A 23,382-nucleotide genomic window follows, 5' to 3' on the forward strand; every position below is an offset into this window, starting at 1 on the left:
TGTAAGAAGAGAGATTTAATAAAAAGTTCCTTTTAATTAATTTTCAGGAACCTCTGATTGGTTGTAGCAAGAGAAGCTCCTTCACCTGAAAATGTCTACCACCTTGCAACAAGCCCAATTTTATAAAGCTACTAACAATAACTAACAAGTGGAACCTAGAAGATGTTAGATGTTTACTGTCTTAAAATTACCAAGAAATTAGTCATATCTGCTTTGATAGCATCACGTTTCTTTGCCCCTTGTATTTATATATTGCTCCTTACTGATATTTTCATCTTGATTTGGCACTTGGGGAGAGACAACCAATGGAGCTGGGAATTTTGTGTACTGAAAGAGAATATCAGGAAGCCTCCATAATGCATGAGCTTCCAGTTTAGTAGTTAGCTTTAGCTTTAATTATGGATCCAACAAGAAGATCTAAGATTGCAAGACATGGGGGAAGTGGTTTGATCCCCTAGGAGAACTGTTACTAGAAACCTGCTCCCTTTGCTTATAGATGAAATGCTTTCCTAGTCTGAAACTGGAGGCAGTTATTCAACTGATTCATGTATTTAATTGATCTTAAAATGATTCAGATAGGCTACTTATCATCTTGATGTGACCAGCTGCATACAGAAGGTTCAGTAATTAATAATTTAACAGATTTATCACTGGAGAACTCTGTTTTTAAAGGAGGTAATAACTTTCATGCTTTGAGCCCTGGGTACACTAACAGAGAAATAAGTGAGGAAACTTTGCGGGAATTAAGAAGATTAAGCAAACATTCTTTAATATCAGTGCACAATTCCTGGTATTAAGCTACTTAACTGAGTCCGAAATTTTGACCACAAATGAGAAGGCCTTGAAAGTAGGCCAACAAAATGACCTCTAGTACTCTAGTGCCATGCTGATACCATAATAATAAATTAGGGGGTTGAAAACTTAAATTAGAATTTATCCTTAAGTGGATTTGATATGAGAGCCTGAGGATAATTTTAGTTAAGGGAAAAAAAAGTTCTCCCCAATAAGGTAATATATAAACCTGAACTGGGTTTTCATGTTCTTCATACAGTGCAGTATATTATCAGAATGAAGGTTGAAGCTGCTATTGTCTTTTCCAATTTGTTTGTTGGTCATCTAGAATCCAAACAAAGGTATTGTAATTGAACTAACATTCCAATTGTAAGCCCCAAGTAGTTTAATGAAAAATTCTCACAGGTAAATACAGTTTAAATTCAAAGATATTTTGTTGTTGTTGTGTGCCTTCAAGTTGTTTCCGACTTATGGTGACCCTAAATAGAACCTATCCTGAGGTTTTCTTGGAAAGATTTGTCCATAGGAGATTTGATATTCCCTTCTCTGAGGCTGAGAGTGTGTGACTTGCCCAGGGTCACCCAAGGTGAAAGTTTCATGGCCAAGCAGAGAGTCAAACCCTACTCTCCCGAGTTGTAGTCTATCACTCAAACCATTACACCACACTGGTTCTCCTAAAGATCCTTTACATATTTATAATGTGATTAGGTATCTAGGGTGGTATAGTGGCTTTGGTATTAGATTGGGACTTTGATAGCCCAGCGTTTGTTCAGTTCATCCTTATTACGGTCATAGACCAGCATAAGACCAAGGTCTGAGTCCCTGCTTAGCCATGGAAACCCACTGAGTGTCCCCAGGCAAGTTACACTCTTTAAGCTAACGGGAAGGCAGTGGCAAACCTCCTCTGGCTAAATATTGCCAAGAAAATCCTATGATAGGTTGACCATAAGTTGAAGCTGACTTGAATAACCACGACAATAAATGCTTACACCTAGACAGGTCCATCAAACAATGATTTCTACAAAATAATTTAGCTAATATCATTTCAAAAGATGGGCTACTTCATCTGTAGAGTAGGGACAGCTGGACATAGCATTCCATAACATCTACATTTGCCAGTTGACTGTGTTTGAATCTAAGAAGAAGCCTTGTGCTTACACACTCTCTGCTCCTGTCTTTTTGTTCTATATGCTCTTAAAGAAATTGGCCAGGATTCAACAGGCTCTTTGTACTGAAGGATGAAGTCTCATCAGCAAATCTCAGAGGAAGTAGTTCCTCATATATATACACAATGCCCACAGTGCCTCCAGCCATTTTCACAACTTAAAACTCTCTGGAGGATTTTCTAACCATCTGGAACAGATATTGAGGACGTTCAAGAGATTGTGTGGGGAGGCGAAATCAGCCTACCTCGAAATTTAGTAATGCAAGGACTGAGATGGATCTAAGTCCAGAAATATTTTCTTGTATTTTTGATTATCAGTCATTTAATGTTGTACACAAACTATAAACTGTGAAGTAGTGTATGCTGAAACAAGACAGTTTGTAAACCAAAATATGAAGATGACTTTTTTTTCTGATACCTTCCTCCTCCCTTCCCCCCCCCCCCCACACACACACAATCTCTAATCTAGCCACAGGAGCATGTTGAAATTGCAAACACATTATATATAATTCCTGTTTAGGTGTGCCTTTCACTAATATTTTCCTGTATAGGCTGCCTTACATTCTTAATAAATAGGAAGAATCTCCACAAATTCTGAAACAAAAATAAATCTGCTGCTCTAGATTGCATAGTTTCTAGGCAAACAGTATATTATATATTCCCCAAACTCTTTTCCAATTTTTTCCAGTTAAAGCTGGTCTTCAGTGCAAACCGCATAGGCTACATGCTTAGTTGTGTTCATTTGTATATAATTTATGTACTCATTATGAATTTAGTAAGTACAGTACTGGAGTCCACAAAATATATACAAAATAAATTAATCTAAAGGTGAAACACAAATCCCTTTCTTTTATACGAAATAACAACACAGGAATCTGTCCACTGAATTCCATTTCAGTTTTTTTATTATCTTACTTCAACTCACTAAGGCCTGTTACAGACAGGCCAAAATAAAGCTGCTTCGAGTCACTTTGGAAATATGGTATTCAATGATGCATGCGTCCTAAGAGTCCAAAAGCCGCACCAATGCCACGCCCAGTCCTAAGGACTGGAGTGCAGCTTTGTGTGTGGCTTTTGGACTCTTAGGACTCATGCATCATTGAAATACCATACCTCCAAAGTGACTCGAAGCAGCTTTTATTTGGCCTGTCTGTAACAGGCCTAAGACAATATTCTTTAAAGTCACTTACACCAAGAGGCCTGACTCAGTCTTTTTACAAAGTAGGGCCCCAAATAGACAGGCCAAATTGAGTGGCTTCTGGATGCTTGGGGGCATGGCATTTAGACAACACATGCCCATGAAGCAGCAGGAAGCTGCTCAGAGGCCACCTAAGGTGGCCTGAAGCCACAGACAAAAGGAGCAATGGCGGCCTGCTTTGGGAGTGAGTAATCTGGTCACTGTGGTCTTGGAGGAATTGCAGCCAGAGATCGCTCCATCCAGGCTGTCTGCTTGGGCCCTAAGTTTGCAGTCCTGTATGTGCTTACCTGGGTCCAGATCCAGGTAATACTGTATGACATTTGTACAGGTAGATTCAACATTTACAAGTAGACTCAATACTTTTCTACCAAAGTTCATATAGTATCTGATAGTGTTCTAAAATCTTGATAGCATAAGAGATATATTTACAAAGCCAACCTACCATTTGTTTTGGAATTACATTTGTCCCTCCATATTCACAGGAGTTAGGGGTGAAGGACCCCATGAATATGGAAAAATTGCAAATAACCTCTCCCCCCCTCCATGAGAGGGTCTGCGTGGGTATCCTCTGGACCCCTGCCATGCCTGGATCACCCAATCCAGGCATGGTAGGGGTGGAGAAAGACCCCCCACAGGTCCCCTCCAAGAACCCTGCCATGCTTGAATCACCTGACCCAGGCATGGCAGGGGTGAAAAAAAGACCCCCGTGGGTCCCCTCCAGACCCCTGCCATGCTTGGATCACCCAATTCAGGCATGGCAGGGGTCCAGAGGGGACGCATGGTGGTCTTTCTCCACCCCTGCCATGCCTGGATCATTTGATCTGGGCACTGGAGGGGAGGTAGAGGGGGTTGTGCGAGCTCTCTCCTGACTCCTCTGATGCCTGGATCAACTGTTCCAGGCACGGGATGGGTCAGGAGGGACAACTGTACTATCAACAGAGGCAACTGCTGCTGCTTTTCCAGTTTGTCTGGAATGTTCTTTACTGTCAAAGGGGAAATGACCTCTCCCTACTTTTTCCTCATATGTATACAGTCTTTCATTGAATATTATCCATTAGTTAGTTTGTTAACTCAGTCTTTTCTTTTTCTTTATTTCTGTGAAAGTTATGGTCTTGGTTCTCTAGACATGACTAAAAATTGTGAAAGAGTAAATGATGTATGTACATAATAGTAATATGGACTATTAAATATTTAAAATACATTTTAATAAATTAAAAACTATTACAAAACTGCTTAGATATTATCAAAATTATATTCTATTAAAAGTACTTCTCACTAAAAATAAGGTCATATTAGTTCTTACTATGTTTCACTCTGCCCATATCTTGAATAGTAGTTCATTTGACAGCAAATGTGAAGATCTTAACTTTATTAAAGTTAAAGTATACTATGCATATACTAAAGCTAGGAAAACATTTACCCACAAAGAACCTAATGGGCTAAAAATGAAACTGTTTCCTTTCTTCCACTGTAATTTCAGATTTATTACTTTCAGTCTTGAATCTGCTGTATGATTATTATCATTTTAAGTGAGGAAACCTGTCACTGACAAGGATGCCCATATAGAAGTTTTAAACTTAATTTATCATGACTTTGTCTTTATGTATACATTCTTTAATTGAATATTGTGCATGAGTTAATTTGTTAACTAAGGCCCGATACACACGGGCATAAAAGCGCCATGCTGGTGCCATACTAGGGTTAGAAACTGCATGACAACCGCACGGTTCCTAACCCTAGTATGGCGCAGCACCATAACAATGGTGGCATCCCTTCCATATGGGCGCCACCATTGTGACGTAAGCAGTGCGCGGCATCCACATGTCACCGTGCACACTTACGTCGCAAGTGCACCAGTGGTGGACTTGCGATGTCACTGTGGCATGACAAAAAGAACCCAGAAATACTGAGTTCTTTTTGCTCCGCAATGGTGACACACCATTTGGGGGCTGTGCCGTCCCTGTGGAGCAAAAACGGGTGCCGGCAGGCTGCCATTTCTCGGTGCTCTGTCCTGGGCCTAACTTTAGTTAATAGCTAGTAATAGCTAGTTTTCTAAGTAAGTTGAACAACAAAGTCACCTCCAGATATATCACAGGAAAGCAAGGTCACCTCCAAAATATCACAGCTTTGGTTTTTCAAATTGTTGTTTTTCTAATGAACTAGTTATTCAGAGTAGTAAAATTCAATAAAGTATTGAATTCTGGTAATACAATATATCAGTAACATACTAAAAAAATACAACCACTATAAAATATATTTTAAAGTATCACCTATTCCAGTTAGAATGATCAGAGACTTGCAAATTTTCTTGTCCTCATTAAGAGGATATCTTGATACGTGGGGGTGAAAAGGTCAACTATTAGATTGGGATAGAGGGTTGTATTTCAGGGTGTTTTGCAAAAATGTGCCAAAATTTTTGCTTTTTTCTTGAAAAACAATGGGTAAGATCCTACATTGTCAGACTTGGCTACTCTGGTGAAGCTCCATTTTCATTGCTACTCCTGTTGATGCTGCCACCAAGGCACCTACCTTTTTAAGTGAGGCAGTGCCTCAAAATGTTTCTGAGGTGCTGCAGATCAGTGTGCTAGGAAACTGCAGCTGCAGTGCTCTTCCAGTCACAAGGCAGGTTGACACAGGCAGCTGGAGCTACAACTTGGGGTCCACCCATAGCTTGTCTCAAAGTCCCCTGCAGTTTCCCAGTACCCTGCTCTACAGCACTTTAGAAACCTTAGAGTTAGAGTACTGCCTGGCTTAAGGTGTTTTGGGCACTCTCTCAGCCTCATGGGAGGGCAATGGCAAACCCCTTCTGAACAAATCTCCTACCCCCGCAAAAAAGCATGATAGGTTTGCCTTAGGGCCACTATATGTCAGAAACGACTTGGAGGCACACAAGAACAACAACAAACATTTGGTCATTAACAATGGTAAACATTAATTCCAAAAGTTATGACACTGCAAACCCATTTTATAATCTCATAAATATGGAATAGGAAGCTAGCCATTTTTGTGCTTTGCACAAAAACACTTATTTTCTGCATTCAACTTTTTCTGTGCAAAAAAGAAATGTTCTTTGTAAATGAAATTTTCATTTAAAAAGTCCCCCCCAAAATCATCTAAAAATATGCCAAATGTCTGTAATGTCACCTTAGGAAAAATTCTTTATTCATGCATGCAAGACTAAAATAATGTTTTTATAAAATAATGATTTAAGATGGCTCTCATGTTGTTGTTGTTTTTAAAAACACTCTAGTTAAGTCTCCATTTACCTTTTGGAAAATGACACAACTGGCCCTAGTGGACTTTTCTAGGGAGGGGGAATCAGAATTGCAGTAGTACAGGGTGAAGAAGACATCAGCCATAGATCTTAAAGAGCAGAAAAGTTAATGTGGCATGATTTTGTTCTACAAGTTAAATATATTCTTGGCTTTACTCAATTTAACACTGTATGCTAGAAATATAAATATACAATCTGGATGAAATATCTTTGCGAAAGCCACATGTACACCACTTCAGCTTCAGTAATGGTCTGCCGTCATATCATATCTGTATTACATACCAGTGTCTGTACTTTCAAGACAAAAAATAAATGTGACAGTTGTGGAACTTATATATAAATTGGTAGATCTAAGTGGAGCTTGCTCAACATTTTCACCACAAGCATTTCTGCCTTTTTTCCCTAGATGTATCCACACCAGAGGCCACCAAAAAATTGTCAGAGACCTGTGTAGTTAATGGCAGCTTGGCATCTGATGCAAAAGTGAATGGTATTAGTGCTGCTAAGTTGACAGTACAACGGAAGAGACTGCTGAAAGCTCCCACTTTGGCTGAACTGGATAGTTCAGATTCAGAGGTAAGGCGTCAGGTAGCATATGTCACCTCTCAGGATTTACACTTGTTGTTAGCTTTTCTGTTTTACTATTATTAATACTACTTATTTTTCAAGCTGTTGTTTAAAAATTGCTTGTTTTATATTATGTTTCTCTTCCCTAAACAAAAAAATTAACAAATCAATTTTGAAAAAGCAAGAGATTTATACAACTCACCCCTTGGTTTAAGATAAATAACCAATTCTCGATTTCATTGTTTGAAACATTTCAAGTTTTCACTGAAAAAGTTTCTTGCCCAAACCAAGCCTTGAACTGTTCACCTGAAGGATACCGAAGGATGATTTAATCTATGCATCACCGTCTAATTCTGGCTAACAGAGATAATTGTATGGGGACTAACAACATCAGGCAAAGAAGTTTGCATGCACCAGAAGGTTGGATGATTCTTCTGGTTTGGGGAGAAGTGTGTCTTTACATATGTACATCAGTTTTATAGATTAAATAATATTATGCTGGAAATTATAGATACCCTGTGAGGTGAGGTCAGGGTTTTACAGCAAGTCAGGAGCAGGGCTTTGAACACTGCACAGGGAGGAAGGGAATATTGACTCCCAGTTCTCGAAAAGGGGCATCTGCATGCATAAAGAACATTTGCACATGTGGATGTCCCAAACTTAATTCCAGCTATAGTCAGAAATCTCTTTGAAGTTCTTTGTATCATGCAAAGATGGGGCGAGTGTGGTTTACAGACTGCCTTGCAGACTGCCAACACCATTTTTCCAAGGACCTTGAAAACCCTTAGCTAAAAATTTACCTGAAACAAACATTAAAAATGTAATTAAACTATCAAGAAAATTAAAACCAATTGAAAACACGACCATTAAAAGGATACAACTAGCACTTTATGCAAAGCCCATTCTCCTTGAGCAGTCAGTGTTCAATGTATTGCTGAAACCAAACTTGGGGGCAAAACAGACGCCCTCTTTGTGGCGGCTTCCTGGCAGTTTGGGGGTATGTCATTTAGATGATACATGTTGCCAGGTCAGTAGGAAGCTGTGATGAAGCTGCCCACCTGACCACATGGCAGGCAGCTTTGTGGCGGTCCAGTAGTGTGATGTTTAGATGCTTCATGCCTTAGTAGTACTATAAAGCCACAACGGCAGCAGAAGAGTTGGTTTTTTGCCAGCTCAGAAAGGAGAGCTTTCTGCCACTTATTTTTGAGCCGGCAAAATACCAGGTTGGGGGCATGGTGTGTGGTTGCTGCAGCCCCAACCCAGTGTTCCAAGTTTTCAGCTGCCTCTAGAAAGATAGCACAGAGTGTACCAGTCTAATCTCTTTAGGAAAGATGTTCCAGAGCCTGGTAGCAGCTACTAAAAAGGCCCACGTTATTAAAAATTGTATCCCATCTCCTGTGGGACATGGGAGGATACTTTTGGTTTGTAAAGTAGATCAGGGTATGGCCTTCTCAGTCCCTGTTGGAGTAGCGCTGCAGCTACTACACTCCTAGCAGTTGCCCACCTTTTATAGAAGTGCTAAGTGCAGTGTTGGTATCACCAGTGGAAATCTGGGGCCCTGCAGCCTGGCAGCAGTTCACAAAACCAAATTTGACAGGCAGCAGGTCAGTGTACAGTCAAGAAAAGGAGCACATCACTCCAGGGTACAGCTGCACACAATTTTAGTTGATCCCAGGGTGAGAGAGGAGAGATGATCTTGGCCAGTCAGATACCATCCTTGCTGTTAAACAGTCAACAAAGGTGCCAGTGAGTAATTTTGCCCACCTCTTGTCACTCTGATGCCCTCTTTATTTTCACTAACCAAAGATGTTATTGTCGTATTTCTTTATATTTTCTATTTCTATTTGTATTTATTGTGCTTTTGGGGGGGGGGGGATTGCAAAGAATTTTGATAATTAACGTAAGAATTGTATAGTTGAAAGGGAAACTGAAGATCAGTTTTTAAGAAATAAATCTATAAATATTTTAAAGAACAAATGTTAATAATAATTATTGGCTCTGCATGCCAACAGTGGGATCTAATTAGTTGCTGTCGTTCCCACTCTGGGGATGATTACTTAGATTAAAATTAGAACAGAGCTGCAGCCTTTGAATCATTGTGCATTATGCTTTGTTTTGATGTTCACACTGGCAGGAAGAACTTACAGTATATCAGCTAGGGAGAAAAAATGGGAAGGAACAGCAGGCAGCCAGAGACTGAAAGAGAGAAAGAGGAGAGGGCATGAGGGAGAATGAGAAAGAGAGAGACAAAATGGTCTTCTTTCTAAAAAGAGAGAAGACTGTGATAGTGGGGAATGAGGTGTAAATGTGTCATTTCCCCCACCTCTTATAGACATCTTTGTGAGTTTTTGTCATACAACAATATTTTTATTATCCATTTACACATCTACATTGTTTATTCTGTGCTATCAAAACCCTGATCTTGGTTAGTTTGCAAATACTGGTATCTAAAAGATAAATATCCTAAAGTCACCAGATCCCTTCTGATCTTGGAAGCTGACTAGGGTCAGATGTGGTTGGTACTTGGATGGGAAACTGCCAATGAATGCCAGGTTGCTATAGGTGTCAAAACCACCTCTGAGGATTCCTTACCTAAGAAAACCCTATGAAATTCATGGGGTTGCCATCAACAGGCAACTTGAAGGCACATAAACACACAGAGAGAAAAGTACTGTAGTTGATCAAATTAGATGGATATAGAGATGGGTGGTAGATTTTCTAATTTTGTAAAGGGTTAGAAGAGGCAATAGATTACCAGGATTTCTAAATATCATATTTTTTGTTGTTAACTTCCAGGAAGAATCTATACACAAATCAGCCAGCAGCAGTAGTATCTCTCCCTCACAAATGGAAGATACATTTCCAGAGATCACATCTGGGAAAAAGGGTAAGTTTCTTGACATGGAAAAAGAAGGGGATTGTATTGATTATTACACAATCAAGTGAAGTAGATTGATCAAATGGGGGATTCCTGGCTTATTCAGTTAAATGAAGGTGGGGAGTTTTGCTAGAAGCCCTAGAGGACTGGGTTAATTTTTTTTTTTTTAATGAGAATTGTATCACCTTTCTCCCCAAATGGGATCCAGTTCCTGTTGTCCTCCAGATGTTGTTAGACTGTGGGTGCATATGCACTGTACAGATAATGCAGTTTGACACTACTTTAATTGCCATGGTTCCATTTTACATAATCCTGGAGCTTGTAGTTTTGTGAAGCACCATCACACTTTGGCAGAGAAGGCTAAAGACCTTGTAAAACCACAAATCCCAGAATTCCATGGGATGCAGCTACAGCACTTAATGTAGTATCAAACTGCATTATTTCTATAGTGTAGATGCACCCTATTACCCCCCCCCCCCAAATATCTCTTACCACTGGCTGAAATATGTCAATCCCTAATGTTAGGTAAGGATATGAGACTTAGGTCTGGGCAGGACAAAGCTAGAGAGTGCAGTTCAAAATTTCCTACATGCTTTCGGTATACTGTACCTCTTATGTCTTGGACATCTTGAGGTCCTGTGGTTGAGATAATTGGTCACAGACCTGGGCAAACCAGTAAGGTAGTCAAAGTACAGAACAGTGAAAGCACCTTGGATGCAAGAGGGTGTAGTTTCAAACTTTTATTTAAAAAAACAGTGTTCAGATGGCTGAAGAATGAGGACACTAGAGATCTCTGCCCTCAGATCAAATAGAGAAGACAAATGTGATTATTGGACAAAGCACTCCTAAGATATATCACATGTGCACTATTTGTTTTACTTACCCCTCTCTTACAACATTTTTGTAACTCTAATATCGTGTTGCATGTATTGATGGAAGCCTTAGGGTCACCATAAGTCAGAAACAACTTGAAGACACACAACAACAATTGCAACTGGATAGAAAAGTGCTGTTTTGGGGTCAAAAACATCCTATTGGAGAAGATGGTTAAATCCACTGTTAATCCCAATCGGAGTGGAACTATAGAATCAATGGAATATACAGAAATTGAATATCAAGTTCCCATTGATTATGTCTCCTTTAGTTGAGACTGAGAATTAGATTCAGTTCTGTGAAATCCCATGCTGTTTTCTTTAGCAATTTGCTTTTCCCACTGAGGGTGCGAAGGTGGACAATTCTAGAGGGGCACAGGCCACTTGTCCATCTTTACATCCTTCCCAGCTGGCTGCACAGACAGGCCTGACATCACCAGAAGTAACATCACATCACTTCCAATTTCATTTTTGGCTGATTCTCCCCCCCCCCTCATTTTAAAAAGCTTAGAGGTAGGCAATAAAGCTCTGTGTTAGGGTCACCATAAGTTGGAATTGACTTGAAGGCACAAAACAACAACAAAGTGAGCATGTTGGAAGTTGAGGTGGCATAACTGCTACATGTAGGGACCTTGAAACTGTTGTACATGCTTTGGTAACCTCTCTATTGGATTTCTGCAATGCACTCTACATGGGGCAACCCTTGTACCAAACCCAGAAGCTGCAAATGGTACAGAACATGGCAGTTAGACTGGTCGCTGGTATTTCCAGGTCGGACCATATAACACCTATCTTAAAAGATCTACATTGGCTGCCTATTTGCTTCCGAGCTCAATACAAGGTGTTGGTTTTGACCTATAAAGCCCTAAATGGCTTGGGCCCAGGGTACTTGGAGGACCGCCTCTCCCCATATAATCCGCCCCGCACACTTAGAACATCTGGGACTAACTTGTTGGAGGTTCCTAGATCACATCTTGTGAGGACCTCACAGAGGGCTTTTGCCATCGTTGCCCCATTCTCTTGGAATAAGCTCCCCGTAGAGCTCCGCTCCGCCGCCTCATTAGAATCTTTTAAAAAGAATTTAAAAACATACAGTACTTATTTCGGTTGGCCTTCCCACTTTAGTTAATTGTTTTTCCTCTGCCCCTCGTTTTCCTTCTTCTGACCCCGGACCATTGTGATTTGATTGTTCTTACCCTTGACGTGTATTTTTCCTGATTCCTGTCCCCATTTTATTTAGTAATGTTTTAACTTTTATATTGTAATTGTTTTACTTTGTATTGTAATTGCTTTTAACTCTTGTAAGCCGCCTTGATCATTTTTTGGAAAGGCGTGGTAAAAATAAAATTTATTATTATTATGTTGGCAAAATTTTGATCCGTTCTGAGCAGGTTTTGGAGTAGGAGGCAAAAATCACCCAAAAATGTTCAAAAAGATGGGGGTGGTCAGCAGAATTCAGAGGCCACACTTTCCTCAACCTTCCTTTATAACAACACAAGATGCAAGGAGGATATACTACAATCTTCTAATGAATTAAGGCCTGTTACAGACTGCCAAAATAAAACTGCTTCAGGTCTCTTTGGAGGTATGCTATTTAAATGATGCATGGGTCCTAAGAGTCCGGAGGTCGCGCCAAAGCCACACTCCATTCCTAAACACTGGAGTGCAGCTTTGGTGCAGCTTCCGGATTCTTAGGATGCATGCATCATTTAAACAGCATACCTCCAAAGAGACCCGAAGCAGCTTTATTTTGGCAGTCTGTAACAGGCCTAAGTTTGTATTGAGAGGTATATACTGATGAAGGGAATAAACACTTTGCTCCAGCTAACTTAGAGAGATGCTGGGGGTTGTAGCTTTTCCCACACTGGATTTGGCATATGTCTCTATAGTTTGCAGATTTTGAAGAAACATCCAGCTATCTTTTTTCATTTAATAAATTAGATGCAAATATATTGTATCCAATCAATTAAATATAAAAGAGCATACTGAATTTTAGCTTGCTCACCGGTCTTTTCTGGAACTAAATTGTTTTTATGAACCAGGGGATGTTCTTGAGTTGCAATGTTGTGATGTAACTTTATTTAACAAGGGTAAGTCGCCACCATAATAATATGTATGAGTATTTAACAACCTCTGTATCTAGAGCATCCCAAATTGCACCCAAGACCTTATTTTTTCAAAGCATTACAACATTCGCCCCAGAGTAATAATGCTGAGTTACCTGTATCTCATCTCTTTGTTCTATTTGTCTTACGCTTAAAAGAAAATACCTCACTGTTAGTAAAGTTAATTGTTAGTCCAGAGTTAACTAATCTAATTGAATTTATAGTGCCTCCAAAATTCTTGCCAATATCATCCACACCACAGCCAGAGAGGAGACAGCCACCTCAGAGACGTCATTCTATTGAAAAGGAAACACCAACCAATGTACGACAGTTCCTGCCCCCAACAAAACAGAGTTCCAGATCACTTGTAAGTAGTGTGGTAGATCATGTTTACCACTGGCTTAAGGGTTCAGATTAAAACAACTCCACACAATAAGAATTGAAAAAATCTAACCTTTTGCTGTGATGAAATCCCAGCTACAAAATCACCTCGAACTGTGTAAAAATTTGGATAAGGACTTAAGCTGAATAAGGAGACAATTCTGAACTTTCCGATTCAGACTTTGTTTTGATTGAGAAAATTCTTATTAAACATCCTGATGAAATGAGTATATCTTCATATGACAGATCTTTACATAGATGTGTGCTGAACAAAAATGAAACAAGATTTGTTTTACAGCTTTTAATTTATGTTACTGAATATCGATATTCCCTGTATTTTAAAAGTGTGTTTGGTTGAAAAGAACCCCAACCAGCATGTTATCACATTACAATATTGAATTCACTGAGTACAAGAAAAGATTCTTCTTGAAAAGAAAGTACACCACATTCAGTTAATTGGCTTTAATTGAAAGCAGTTTTTGACAGCACATAAGTATCATGGGGATAACAAAATGCCTAGGCCTACTGCTTTAAATGCCTTGCAGTTTCATAATAAAATGGAAGTTCACTTTTTAGTCTCTTGTTCCTTGCCAGAAGGGCACTAAAGGCCCCTTAGAACTGAGTGAGAGAGTAAAAGAATTCAGGTTTTGAGAGAAGGGATACTTGCCAGCACTTTAGGTCAAAAGAGTGAGAGACTAGCATTGACTAACGTTACAGAGAGGCCTTGTTTTTGGCTCAAGAGGGTGTGATTTTGATGCCAATTCTTCAAGGTGCTGAGGTTAATGTATTAAATAATACACTTTACAGACTCTTCTGCAAGAAGAAATCAAATATTTTTATCATATGATTTTAACTTGAGTACAGCTTGTGATCCTGAGTAAATGGCATGTCATTAGCCTTAAGCTCATTTGTCAATGCAATATGCAGAGTATGGCACAAAGGGAATTCTTTCTCAGGAATTAACTTACAAACATAATTGTTTGGCACACAAAAGAGTGAGTTCATTCAAAGTATGACTGAGGGAAATAATCAAATCCTGTAGTTACTTTTTCATGGGGTATAAAAACTTTTTAATTGGGGCCTATCACAGGCATGAATTTTCTGGGAGTGGGGGATAATAATTTTCAATTCCTTACATGTTTGACATTTCTGATTAATGTGATAAATTGTTCTGATCCTGTTCAAAACTTGGGGATCTTCTCAACCTTTTAAAAAAATCTCATCCCATTCTTTGTTTTTGTTTTTTAAATAAATTAATAATCTAAAGACATTCTTGATTTTTTGATTTTTAAAAAATAAATTTATAAAGTTACTTGTGCTTTCTTCACTTCTAAAAACCAAGTACTTGCCCTTTGACATTACTGTCACATGAATTCAGATGCTAGGTTGATGTTGCTGTCAGAATGTAGTCATTGAGAGAAAGACTATCATTAGACAGCTATATAGTTCTTGAGTTTAGACTGAGGAAAATTAGAGCAAGAACTGCAAATATAATATTTTATGGGGAAAAAATCCACATTTATGGGAAACAGAAAGATACTGGAAGAAGGACAAAATAGACCAATAATTATTTCTCATAATAATCTTATATTTTATATCTTGTACCAATGAAAGGTAAATGAGCACTTTCTTAACTTCCTTGTCATTTGATCTTATGAGAACGAGAAAGTTTGTTGTAAGTATTTGTTGTTATTTATTTTAAACATGTATATGCCATTTTTGTAAACAGCTCAAGGTGAGTACAACATATCATTAAAACTATATCATATCAATGTTTTAAGAAAAAGGCCAAATTGGCATCAGGAACAACAACTACAAAAAACAAAAACCCCAAAGCAGTTAGAAAGCAAAACCCAAAAACAATGAGACAATATCTGGAATTAAAAGCAAACAAGTTTCATTTTAGCCAAAAGGCTCTTCCAAAGCATCTGAAATTATATGATGTCCAGACTTGATGGATTTTTTTTAAAAAGACCACTCCATTACCACAACTTAAAACCTCTGTTCTCAGTAGATGTCCTGAAAACCTTTGTTTGGTGGTAGCTCATAAGCAGGTTCATGGGCTGATGCAGATGAGAAAACCCACTTCTTTAGATTCACAGTTTTCGACCTGTTTAGGACTTTGGATATTAAAGCCAATACCTTCAATGAGCCCAGAGACACCTAAGTAAATCCTGCAAATCAAATAAGGTTGGTGTGATGTGCTTCTTTTAATCCTCTGAAATTAGAAGCACAGTTCTTTTTTAGTGTTGCATCCACCATAGGTCCAAAACACACTGCAGAAATAATCCAGTTTGAGACCACTTTAATTTCCCTGGCTCAGTGCTAGGGAATTCTGGGAATTGTAGTATTGTGAGACATTTAGCCTTCTCTGTGAGATTGCTCTGGTGCCATTATAAGCTACAGTTCCCAGTATTCCCTAGCATTGAGCTGTGGCAGTTAAAGTGGTCTCAGACTAGATTATTTCTGCAGTGTGTTTTGGACCATAGTTAAATGTCCCCTGGAGCTTGCCATATATGGAGTGAAGAATTCTTTTCGCATTTCTTTTTTTGTTATTATTATGGAGATACTTAATTATGTACTTGCCCAAGGTCACCCAGTGGGTTTCCATGGTGAAACCCAGTGCCCTGGTCCAGCACACAAACTATTATACCACGCTGGCCCTCACTAAATGCCTATTTTCCTGCTGTGGCAGGAGTAGGTAACCAAATCATGCTTGGTAGTGGTAAGATCCTCCTGCTAGTAAGGATACAGGAAGGGACCAGGCCTTCTGATCCTCTACATGAGGTGAAGTATTCATCCCATAGTTTTGTGTTAATACTTCCAGCTTTATATACTACATTCTCATGTCAGTGAGTGAGAATCATGCTGTACAAAAAAGTGATGTAAGAAAAGAAAAAGAGAGAGGGCTCCTCCAGACTGGCCAGAAACCTTCGGGTTTGGTGAGAGTTTTCCCCTGTACTTCTCAGGATATTTTCAGATATCCATACAGTGTACCTCCTGTTCCAGTCTATTTCTCATGGATTTGAGGGACTATCTGCAGCTTTTTAAACCTCAGTGCAAGGTGTGTGTGTTTTCTGTCCCAAGAGTTTCTAATACAGACAACTGGCAAGTCCATGTATACATCAATTATCTCGGTTCTTTCTGTTTTTCTGGACAGTGCTATTGATAACATGTTGAATTGAGGTGGAGGAGAGGTGACCTTTGCCGTGGGAATTTTCCTCTGATCTTTCTTCCCTCATTACATTCTCAATTAACAAAGTAAACATTTCCTCTGCCCTGCACTGCACTCACAGTATAACCTTATACAATCATCCCTCCATATTTGCGGATTTGATATTTGCAGATTTGATTATTCAGGGATTTCATTAATATGTTCTCTCTAGGACTGTCTAGGTCCTCCAGTGCAACTTTGTGGTCAACTTTAAAAGTTGCACTGAAAGACCATTTGTAGCTACTCCAGTGCCATTTTATGGTCAGTATATGTTGGACATTGACCACAGAGTTGCACTGGAAGACCTAGAAATTCCTAGAGAGGTGTCCTCTCAGGTAAAAACAGTGTTTTTGTTATTTGCGGTTTTTCCATATTCACGGGGGTCTTGTTCCCCTAACCCTAGCGAATATGGAGGGACAACTGTATTTTCTTTTTACAAACACAGTGCTGAAATAGTATAGTACATTACCTCTATGGCACTTTTGCAGTAGAACTTTTATATATATTTAATGTGCCAGCCCAGGAATGGACATACTGGGAACAGAGCATGAGGGGGAAGTGTTGAGTTCATGGAGGGAATGATGGGGAGAAAAAAGAAAGCCTCCCCACAGCAGAGTTAACCCTGTTTATATCCCAAGCATGCAACTAACCTTCTTGTTCTCAACCAAGATCTTTAAAAATAGTGAATGACATCACAGTATATTTAAGGCATTATTGGATATGGAGGAACACCCATTACAAGGCATCACAAGGCATGAAATCTAGAAGTAGAATAATCCAACATTTACCAGAACTATTGGCCTGTCTGGATGAGCCCAGAGAGAAAGAGAGCTTGAATATGGTGTGTTCTTTATAAGTAAATATAGATCTGTTGTACTATAGTGCCTCCTACAGGAATTAGATGACAACATTTCTTAACCATATGTTCATGAAAAACTGTACACTAACAGATTTTTCAAACTGTCACCTTATTTTGATCCAGTATAATTTAATACTGTTAAAGTTTGTCCCACCTATTTTTAACATACATGTGTGCTTAACAGTATAGTTCTGTGACCAAGATGCTCAAAATACGAAGAAGATTACACAGCTACATTCACAGTGTTGCTTACCTTAAATTTCATAACAAACTCTTCATTCTTGTGTACTGATGGGATTTAATTGTTCATCTTTTCTAACAATGGTTGGTTGTTCTCAAGGTGAAAGAAAAGCCTGTCTTTATTCTGTTCATTTCCAGTGAAAAGGAAGTTATTTGCCATTTAGTAGGATTAGGTGAGAATTTGTCCTGTGTCACATACTAACTAGGGATAATTGAACAGCATTCCCAGTATGCAGAGGAACTTGATACTGAAACTCATTACATTATCCAAAGTACCAGATAAACATTTTGTTCATGTTCAGCATTCCCTTTTCTACTTCCTGTCTGTTCAGATTTCCAGGTTCTTTCCAAGGATGACACTCAAAGTCCTTTTTGCAACTATACATACAGCCTCTCAGCTTAGCTCCCATCCTTTTGACGCAGCCCTGTTTGGGGTGGTGAGGACTATCTATTATCTGTGTGAGAGAACATTTAACAAGTGGAAACCTTCCAAGGTTTGCCTCGTACTGTTGGCTTTATAAATCTTCCTACAAGTCTTTCTCTCTTTCAAGAGAGTGAGAGATTCCTAAACTGTGGCAAGAGCTCACTAAATTCTGATTGAAATTGATTTCAGCATCTGTAGGAGTTTTCTGTGCATGTCTAGATCCTCTAATCAATACCCCCAGGGTTAGAAATTAATTGTGAAAGTACAGTAAACTCGAAATGGAACATCACAAGAAATTAGGGAAGGACCTCTCAGAATATTCAGTTTGTGGAGTTTTGGGATGAGGAGAGAATGCAAGTGGTAGAAAGTCAATATAGCAAAAATAAAATAAAAATGAATTTAAAATCACCTATGTCTGAACTATCCAGATTCAGTTTGCCCAGGTTCTGACAATTAAGAATGGCCTTGTATGCATGTGTATACCAATCATAAAACAAGGTTTAATCTAACAAAGGATTTTAGATTGAGATAATAAAAGATACTTAAGAGGAACATAAATAGATCTGAACTTCTAAGCTTTTTTTCTCCACAAACTTTTCAAGTGCTCATTTATGATATTTTATTTCATTCAAATTATTCCTGTTTTAATTTTCAGTAGGTGACAGTGTATGTGTACATGAATGTCTGAGACATTTTCAGCTCATTCCAGTAAGCCACTACACTTTGATAGCTGTGCTAGAGAATAAGCTTCAGAGCTCATCCCATTGTAAAAACACTGTAACTAGATGAATTACCTCTGGTGCATTGTGAGCTATCAGAATTGAAGCAATGGCCCAAGCCAAGTAGTCTTGGCACTGTATTCTTGGCACAGTGGGGGCATAGAAGAGGCTTGGGAGAGCCCCTATCTGTCCTGAGGTCCTTTTGGGCTGCAGCAGCTCCAGCTTTAAAAAGCTTGGATCATTTCTCACAAAAATAAAGTTCTCAGGTAGACTTTAGCTGGAATGTAGAGCAGAGCTGGATTATGAGTCTGCACTGTTTTTCTAAAGTCCTTGACATATGAATCATTCCACAGCCATTCTCAACAGAATTTGAACTCATTAAGTATATAGAAAGAAGCTGAACAAACACTTATATAAGGAGAATGTGCACACTATATCTAACACTTGGTTCAAAAGAAACTGAAGGTACAGGTGGAGAAACCTCTCCTGAACAGAACCTCTCACATTAAGGAAGTTGTGCAATGGCTTGGTGGTACTTTTATGCAGCTCTCATATATTTAAGTGGGGACTGTGGAAACAGAGTCATAGGTAAATACACCCTGTGTTTTGGCAGCTATTTTAAATACATGGTGGTGAATTTAAATTACCTTTTACAAGGCATTGGATAAAATTAATATACAATGGGGATTAAATGGCCAGGATCCACAGAACATCTTAAGCTCACTTAAGAGTGTTCTTGTCCTTTCCTCTCCTTTGAACAGCTAACTCTACTGCCTATATCACAAAGATTTTGAAGTCACTTTCAGTTCCAGAGACAGTTTGTCAAGCAAAAGGGAGCACCGGTTGTTGGAGAAAAGCAAGGCAGTAGTGGCTATAGGCTCATAGGAGTTTTCTGAGTTTGGGATTCTGGCCCACATTAGACAGAAACATGCAAAGTGATTCAGTGAAAACCTAAATGTTGTTCATACACAGTTTGCACATAGGACATCGCTTTGGTGAAGCATGCTTGTGTTTTTTTGAGCCCTGCCCCAGTGTCACTCCTTCTTCTAACATTTGCACATTGAACATGGTAACTTCCAAAGAAACTGCCAGTTCATGGGCATGGGGTCATGTGCCTGAGACTTGCATACTTGGTTACTTGTGTGTTCAAGTACACAAAGCTTGTATACATATACAGGATTCGTTTGTGGACAGTGACACAGATGTCAAATGTAGACTTACAGCTTGGCTCTGCTTGAACACAAGAATGTATTACATAAAAGTAACTCGATTTGGACCATACCTGAAAATCACAGCTGGTCTTTCATAGGTCTGCAGGTTGTGTTGTGCTTTAGGTATGCACAGCCAAATAGTTTGCATTAATTTAGAGCCATTTTAAACTGATAATTACATCTTGCTTATGCCACACAATTTTTTTTTCAATTTTTAAGATAAATTCACATGCAGCAAATAATCAATTTTCAGTAGTCTGCTGCGCTTTCTAGATTTTGCTGACTCAGAAGACAGAAAAAGTCTTGGAGAGTGTTTGTACCTTGTTACTATAATAATCATGAGACTGATATGAATTATGTGTGGAACTGATAATGGAAAATGATACTTTTATCAAATTTTAGTTGAATTTTCCCCTGACTTATTCATATAATAAGAAAGTTTTAAGCTAAGATGGAATCTAATTTTGACATCTTAGATTTTATTCTTATAAGAAGTCAGCCATGTTTTTGTTTAATGTTGCATTACAGTTGGATTGTCTTTGTGTAACTCGTTAAAAATGAGTATCTCAAGATGTGCTTTTTTATCTTTTTGTTTATGCCTGTTTTATGTATTTAATGAGTTATGTCAAGTAAGAATAAAATTAGTTCTCCCTATCTAATATAGTAGAGGAATATGATAGCACGTGTTCAGGAAAGGAACTAAAAGACATAGTGTATTTAATGTTTTTGTTCCCCCAGCTAAAATCTGCTCTATTGGATAGGGGGGTCTTTTGTGGAAGTATGATAAGGATCTGAAGGGGGAAGAAACTGCCCCTCCCTGCCCAATCTTCCTTCAGAAGAAATCTCCCCTGGATGCAGTCTTCTTTGTGAACAAGAGGATACCTTCTGTTCCTGAAAGGGCAACTTGGGATTCATTTGGATATCAGGGTGGCTTACAGTATTTAAAACACAATAAAATAACTGATATGTTAAAATTATCTAAAGCCCCAAATCTGCAAAAGCAGCTTTCAAAAAGAAAAAAGGTCAAAAACTTGTTTAAGCCCCAGAAAATAGCACATAATCGTCATCTGGTAGGAAGACTTTAGAAATATTCTTCATTTCCAAAATGTGTTAATAAGGAAAGGTGTTTGATCTGAAACACAGCATCTCTGTAAACTGGCTGTACTGAATTTTGGCTCTCTAGAATTAGGACAAATGTTAATGATTGAAAAGGAAGATTTAACTCAGTTTGTAGTCTTTGTAAGTAGCTCAAGCAGGATGAAGTTCTTTGTGTTCCATTTCTAGATGGGTAAGACAGTAGTCCTTCAAAGTGTGGTGGCTCCTATATGCTCATTTTTACAAGATCTGCATCATATATGATTTTTTTTTCTAACTAAAAGACAGAATAATAGTAAAGCCATGTAATGTGAAATAATCTGCAATTAATTTGAGTTGCATATTTTGGTTTGCTAAATAAGTTTTGCAGCATTGTGCTTGCATTTACAATGGAATTTCCTGTTGTTTTTCCTGAGATCACCTGAACTCAGCCAAGTATCACTGGTTGCCACTGTTTCTCACACCGTTAGATAAACAGTGTGCCAGATTGCAAAGCATTACATGGTAGAATAGCATTTTCTGTCTTTCATTTAGAACTATGCAACCAATAGCACACTGATGACTGGGACTGTGTATTTTTATTCTGTGGTACTAGCAGTATTGGTCTAAGCTTATCATTCATAGGCTAGGAAGGTTTAGTATTGGAAAGTAGTTCGGCCAGTTCTACATTCTGGTTCATGTCACAAAGATCTTCATATTGGCTTAATATTTTTGCTATTTCCACAAGATATAATAGTTTTAAATGCCATTAAAATTCTGTGTAAATAAAAAAGTCACTGTGTAACAGTAACCACACTGAATAGTTGTAACTGTATTGCACTCACATACGGTACCACAGAATAAAGATTTCTCTTGGATTGGGCTACTAACCATTTCTCAGACTGCTCTAGACATCACAGAGTGTCAAAGTAGCTTCATTGAAAATAATAATCTGTGTTTTAGGGTTAGATGACACTTCTGTGTCTTTGTGAATCAAATCAGTTATAATATGATGATTATGACATTAGCTTAACAAATGTCAGTGGATTGCACATCCAGATTCCTGGCTATTTTGAAACTCGTGATGCCTATGGTTCAGAAAATGTTCTTTCGGTTTGGGTGGTGGAACTTCTGACTAACCTGGTGGCTGGGTCTCTTGACTGGTGGCTGGGTGGTATTATGAAGTGCATATTAATAGACGATACTGGTTTTCAGGAGGAATTTTGCTACCCAGTGGAATGCCTGGCTCTCACGGTTGAAGAAGTAATGCATATCCGTCAAGTACTGGTGAAGGCAGAACTAGAGAAGTACCAGCAGTATAAAGATGTCTATACTGCCCTCAAGAAGGGAAAGGTATGACTAAATTCTGTTCATTTTTCAGTGAACTGCCACTAAAATTTGGAAGAATTGAGTTAATTTCAGGTATACCTCAGTTGAAAAAGACAGTGTGTTCCTGGGCTTTACTTAACAGGCCACAAAAACCCACAGGGTGACCTTGGGCAAGTCATACTCTCTCAGCCTCAGAGGATGGCAGTGGCAAATCCCCTCTGAAGAAACTTGCCAAGAAAACCCTGTGATAGGTTCACTTTAAATTTGCCATAAGTCGGAAATGACTTGAAGGCAAACAACACACATAAAATACCTGGGTTTAAAAAATAATGTGTTCCTGGGCTTTACTTATTTGACAGAAAATTTGGCACCAGAATTAGAAATAATATGTAAAGAATGGGGATAGGTTCCTGCACCACAAAGCAATTCAACAGGTTTCAGCAGACATTTTATCCAAAATTAACAAGATGCACATGTGAAATGAAACAATCAGATGAGGTAAACCTTGAAGAAGGAAATAAAAAAGCAGCTTTTTTTACCTTGTCTTTTGTAGCCAGGCACACATGGCTACAATAAAATCAACTAGAGGATAATCCTGCTCTTTCCCAGCTCAGAATTTATTCCATTGTTTACTGCAGACACAGTGCTGCACTAAAACACAGAAGCACAAGCTTCAAGAGTCTATGGGCCTGAACACACAGGCCAAAATAAAGCTGCTTTGGATTACTTTGGAGGTATGCTGTTTAAATGATGCATGCATCCTAAGAGGCCAGAAGCCACACCAAAGCCACGCTCCAGTCCTAAGGACTGGGGCACAGCTTTGGTGCAGCTTGTATTATGAAGGGTCCTAGAAGTATCAATTTAGAATAACCCCAAAGCATTTCAAATTATATTCATCAATTAATGGTTTAATTAAACAAAATTTTCACACACTTGAATGTTTCTTTGGTATACACAAACAGGTGTTCTTTGTCTCCTATAAGAGTGTTGAAAGGAATTGAGTTCTGCAAACTGTAAAGCTATGTGAAAGTGAGAAAGATTTTAAAAATCCAGACATGTCCTTTTGCGAATGGAAAGAAA

General features: G+C 38.6%; 1 protein-coding gene across 4 annotated transcripts in view; it reads left to right on the plus strand.

Moving 5' to 3' along the window:
* SPIRE1 (spire type actin nucleation factor 1) overlaps positions 1–23,382 on the plus strand; it is a 112,081-nt gene that overhangs the window by 80,517 nt on the left and 8,182 nt on the right. For 2 of the 4 annotated variants that reach the window (XM_042463383.1, XM_042463384.1), the window contains 5 exons: positions 6,836–7,005; positions 9,793–9,883; positions 13,076–13,218; positions 17,878–18,039; positions 22,189–22,326. In XM_042463383.1, coding sequence (XP_042319317.1) covers positions 6,836–7,005; positions 9,793–9,883; positions 13,076–13,218; positions 17,878–18,039; positions 22,189–22,326 — 704 coding nt within the window. The remainder of the gene's footprint in view (positions 1–6,835; positions 7,006–9,792; positions 9,884–13,075; positions 13,219–17,877; positions 18,040–22,188; positions 22,327–23,382) is intronic. The other 2 variants (XM_042463385.1, XM_042463386.1) reach the window with 1 other exon arrangement.

This window comes from Sceloporus undulatus, chromosome 4 (assembly GCF_019175285.1).
Source record: "Sceloporus undulatus isolate JIND9_A2432 ecotype Alabama chromosome 4, SceUnd_v1.1, whole genome shotgun sequence".
NCBI classification, from domain to species: Eukaryota; Metazoa; Chordata; class Lepidosauria; order Squamata; family Phrynosomatidae; genus Sceloporus; species Sceloporus undulatus.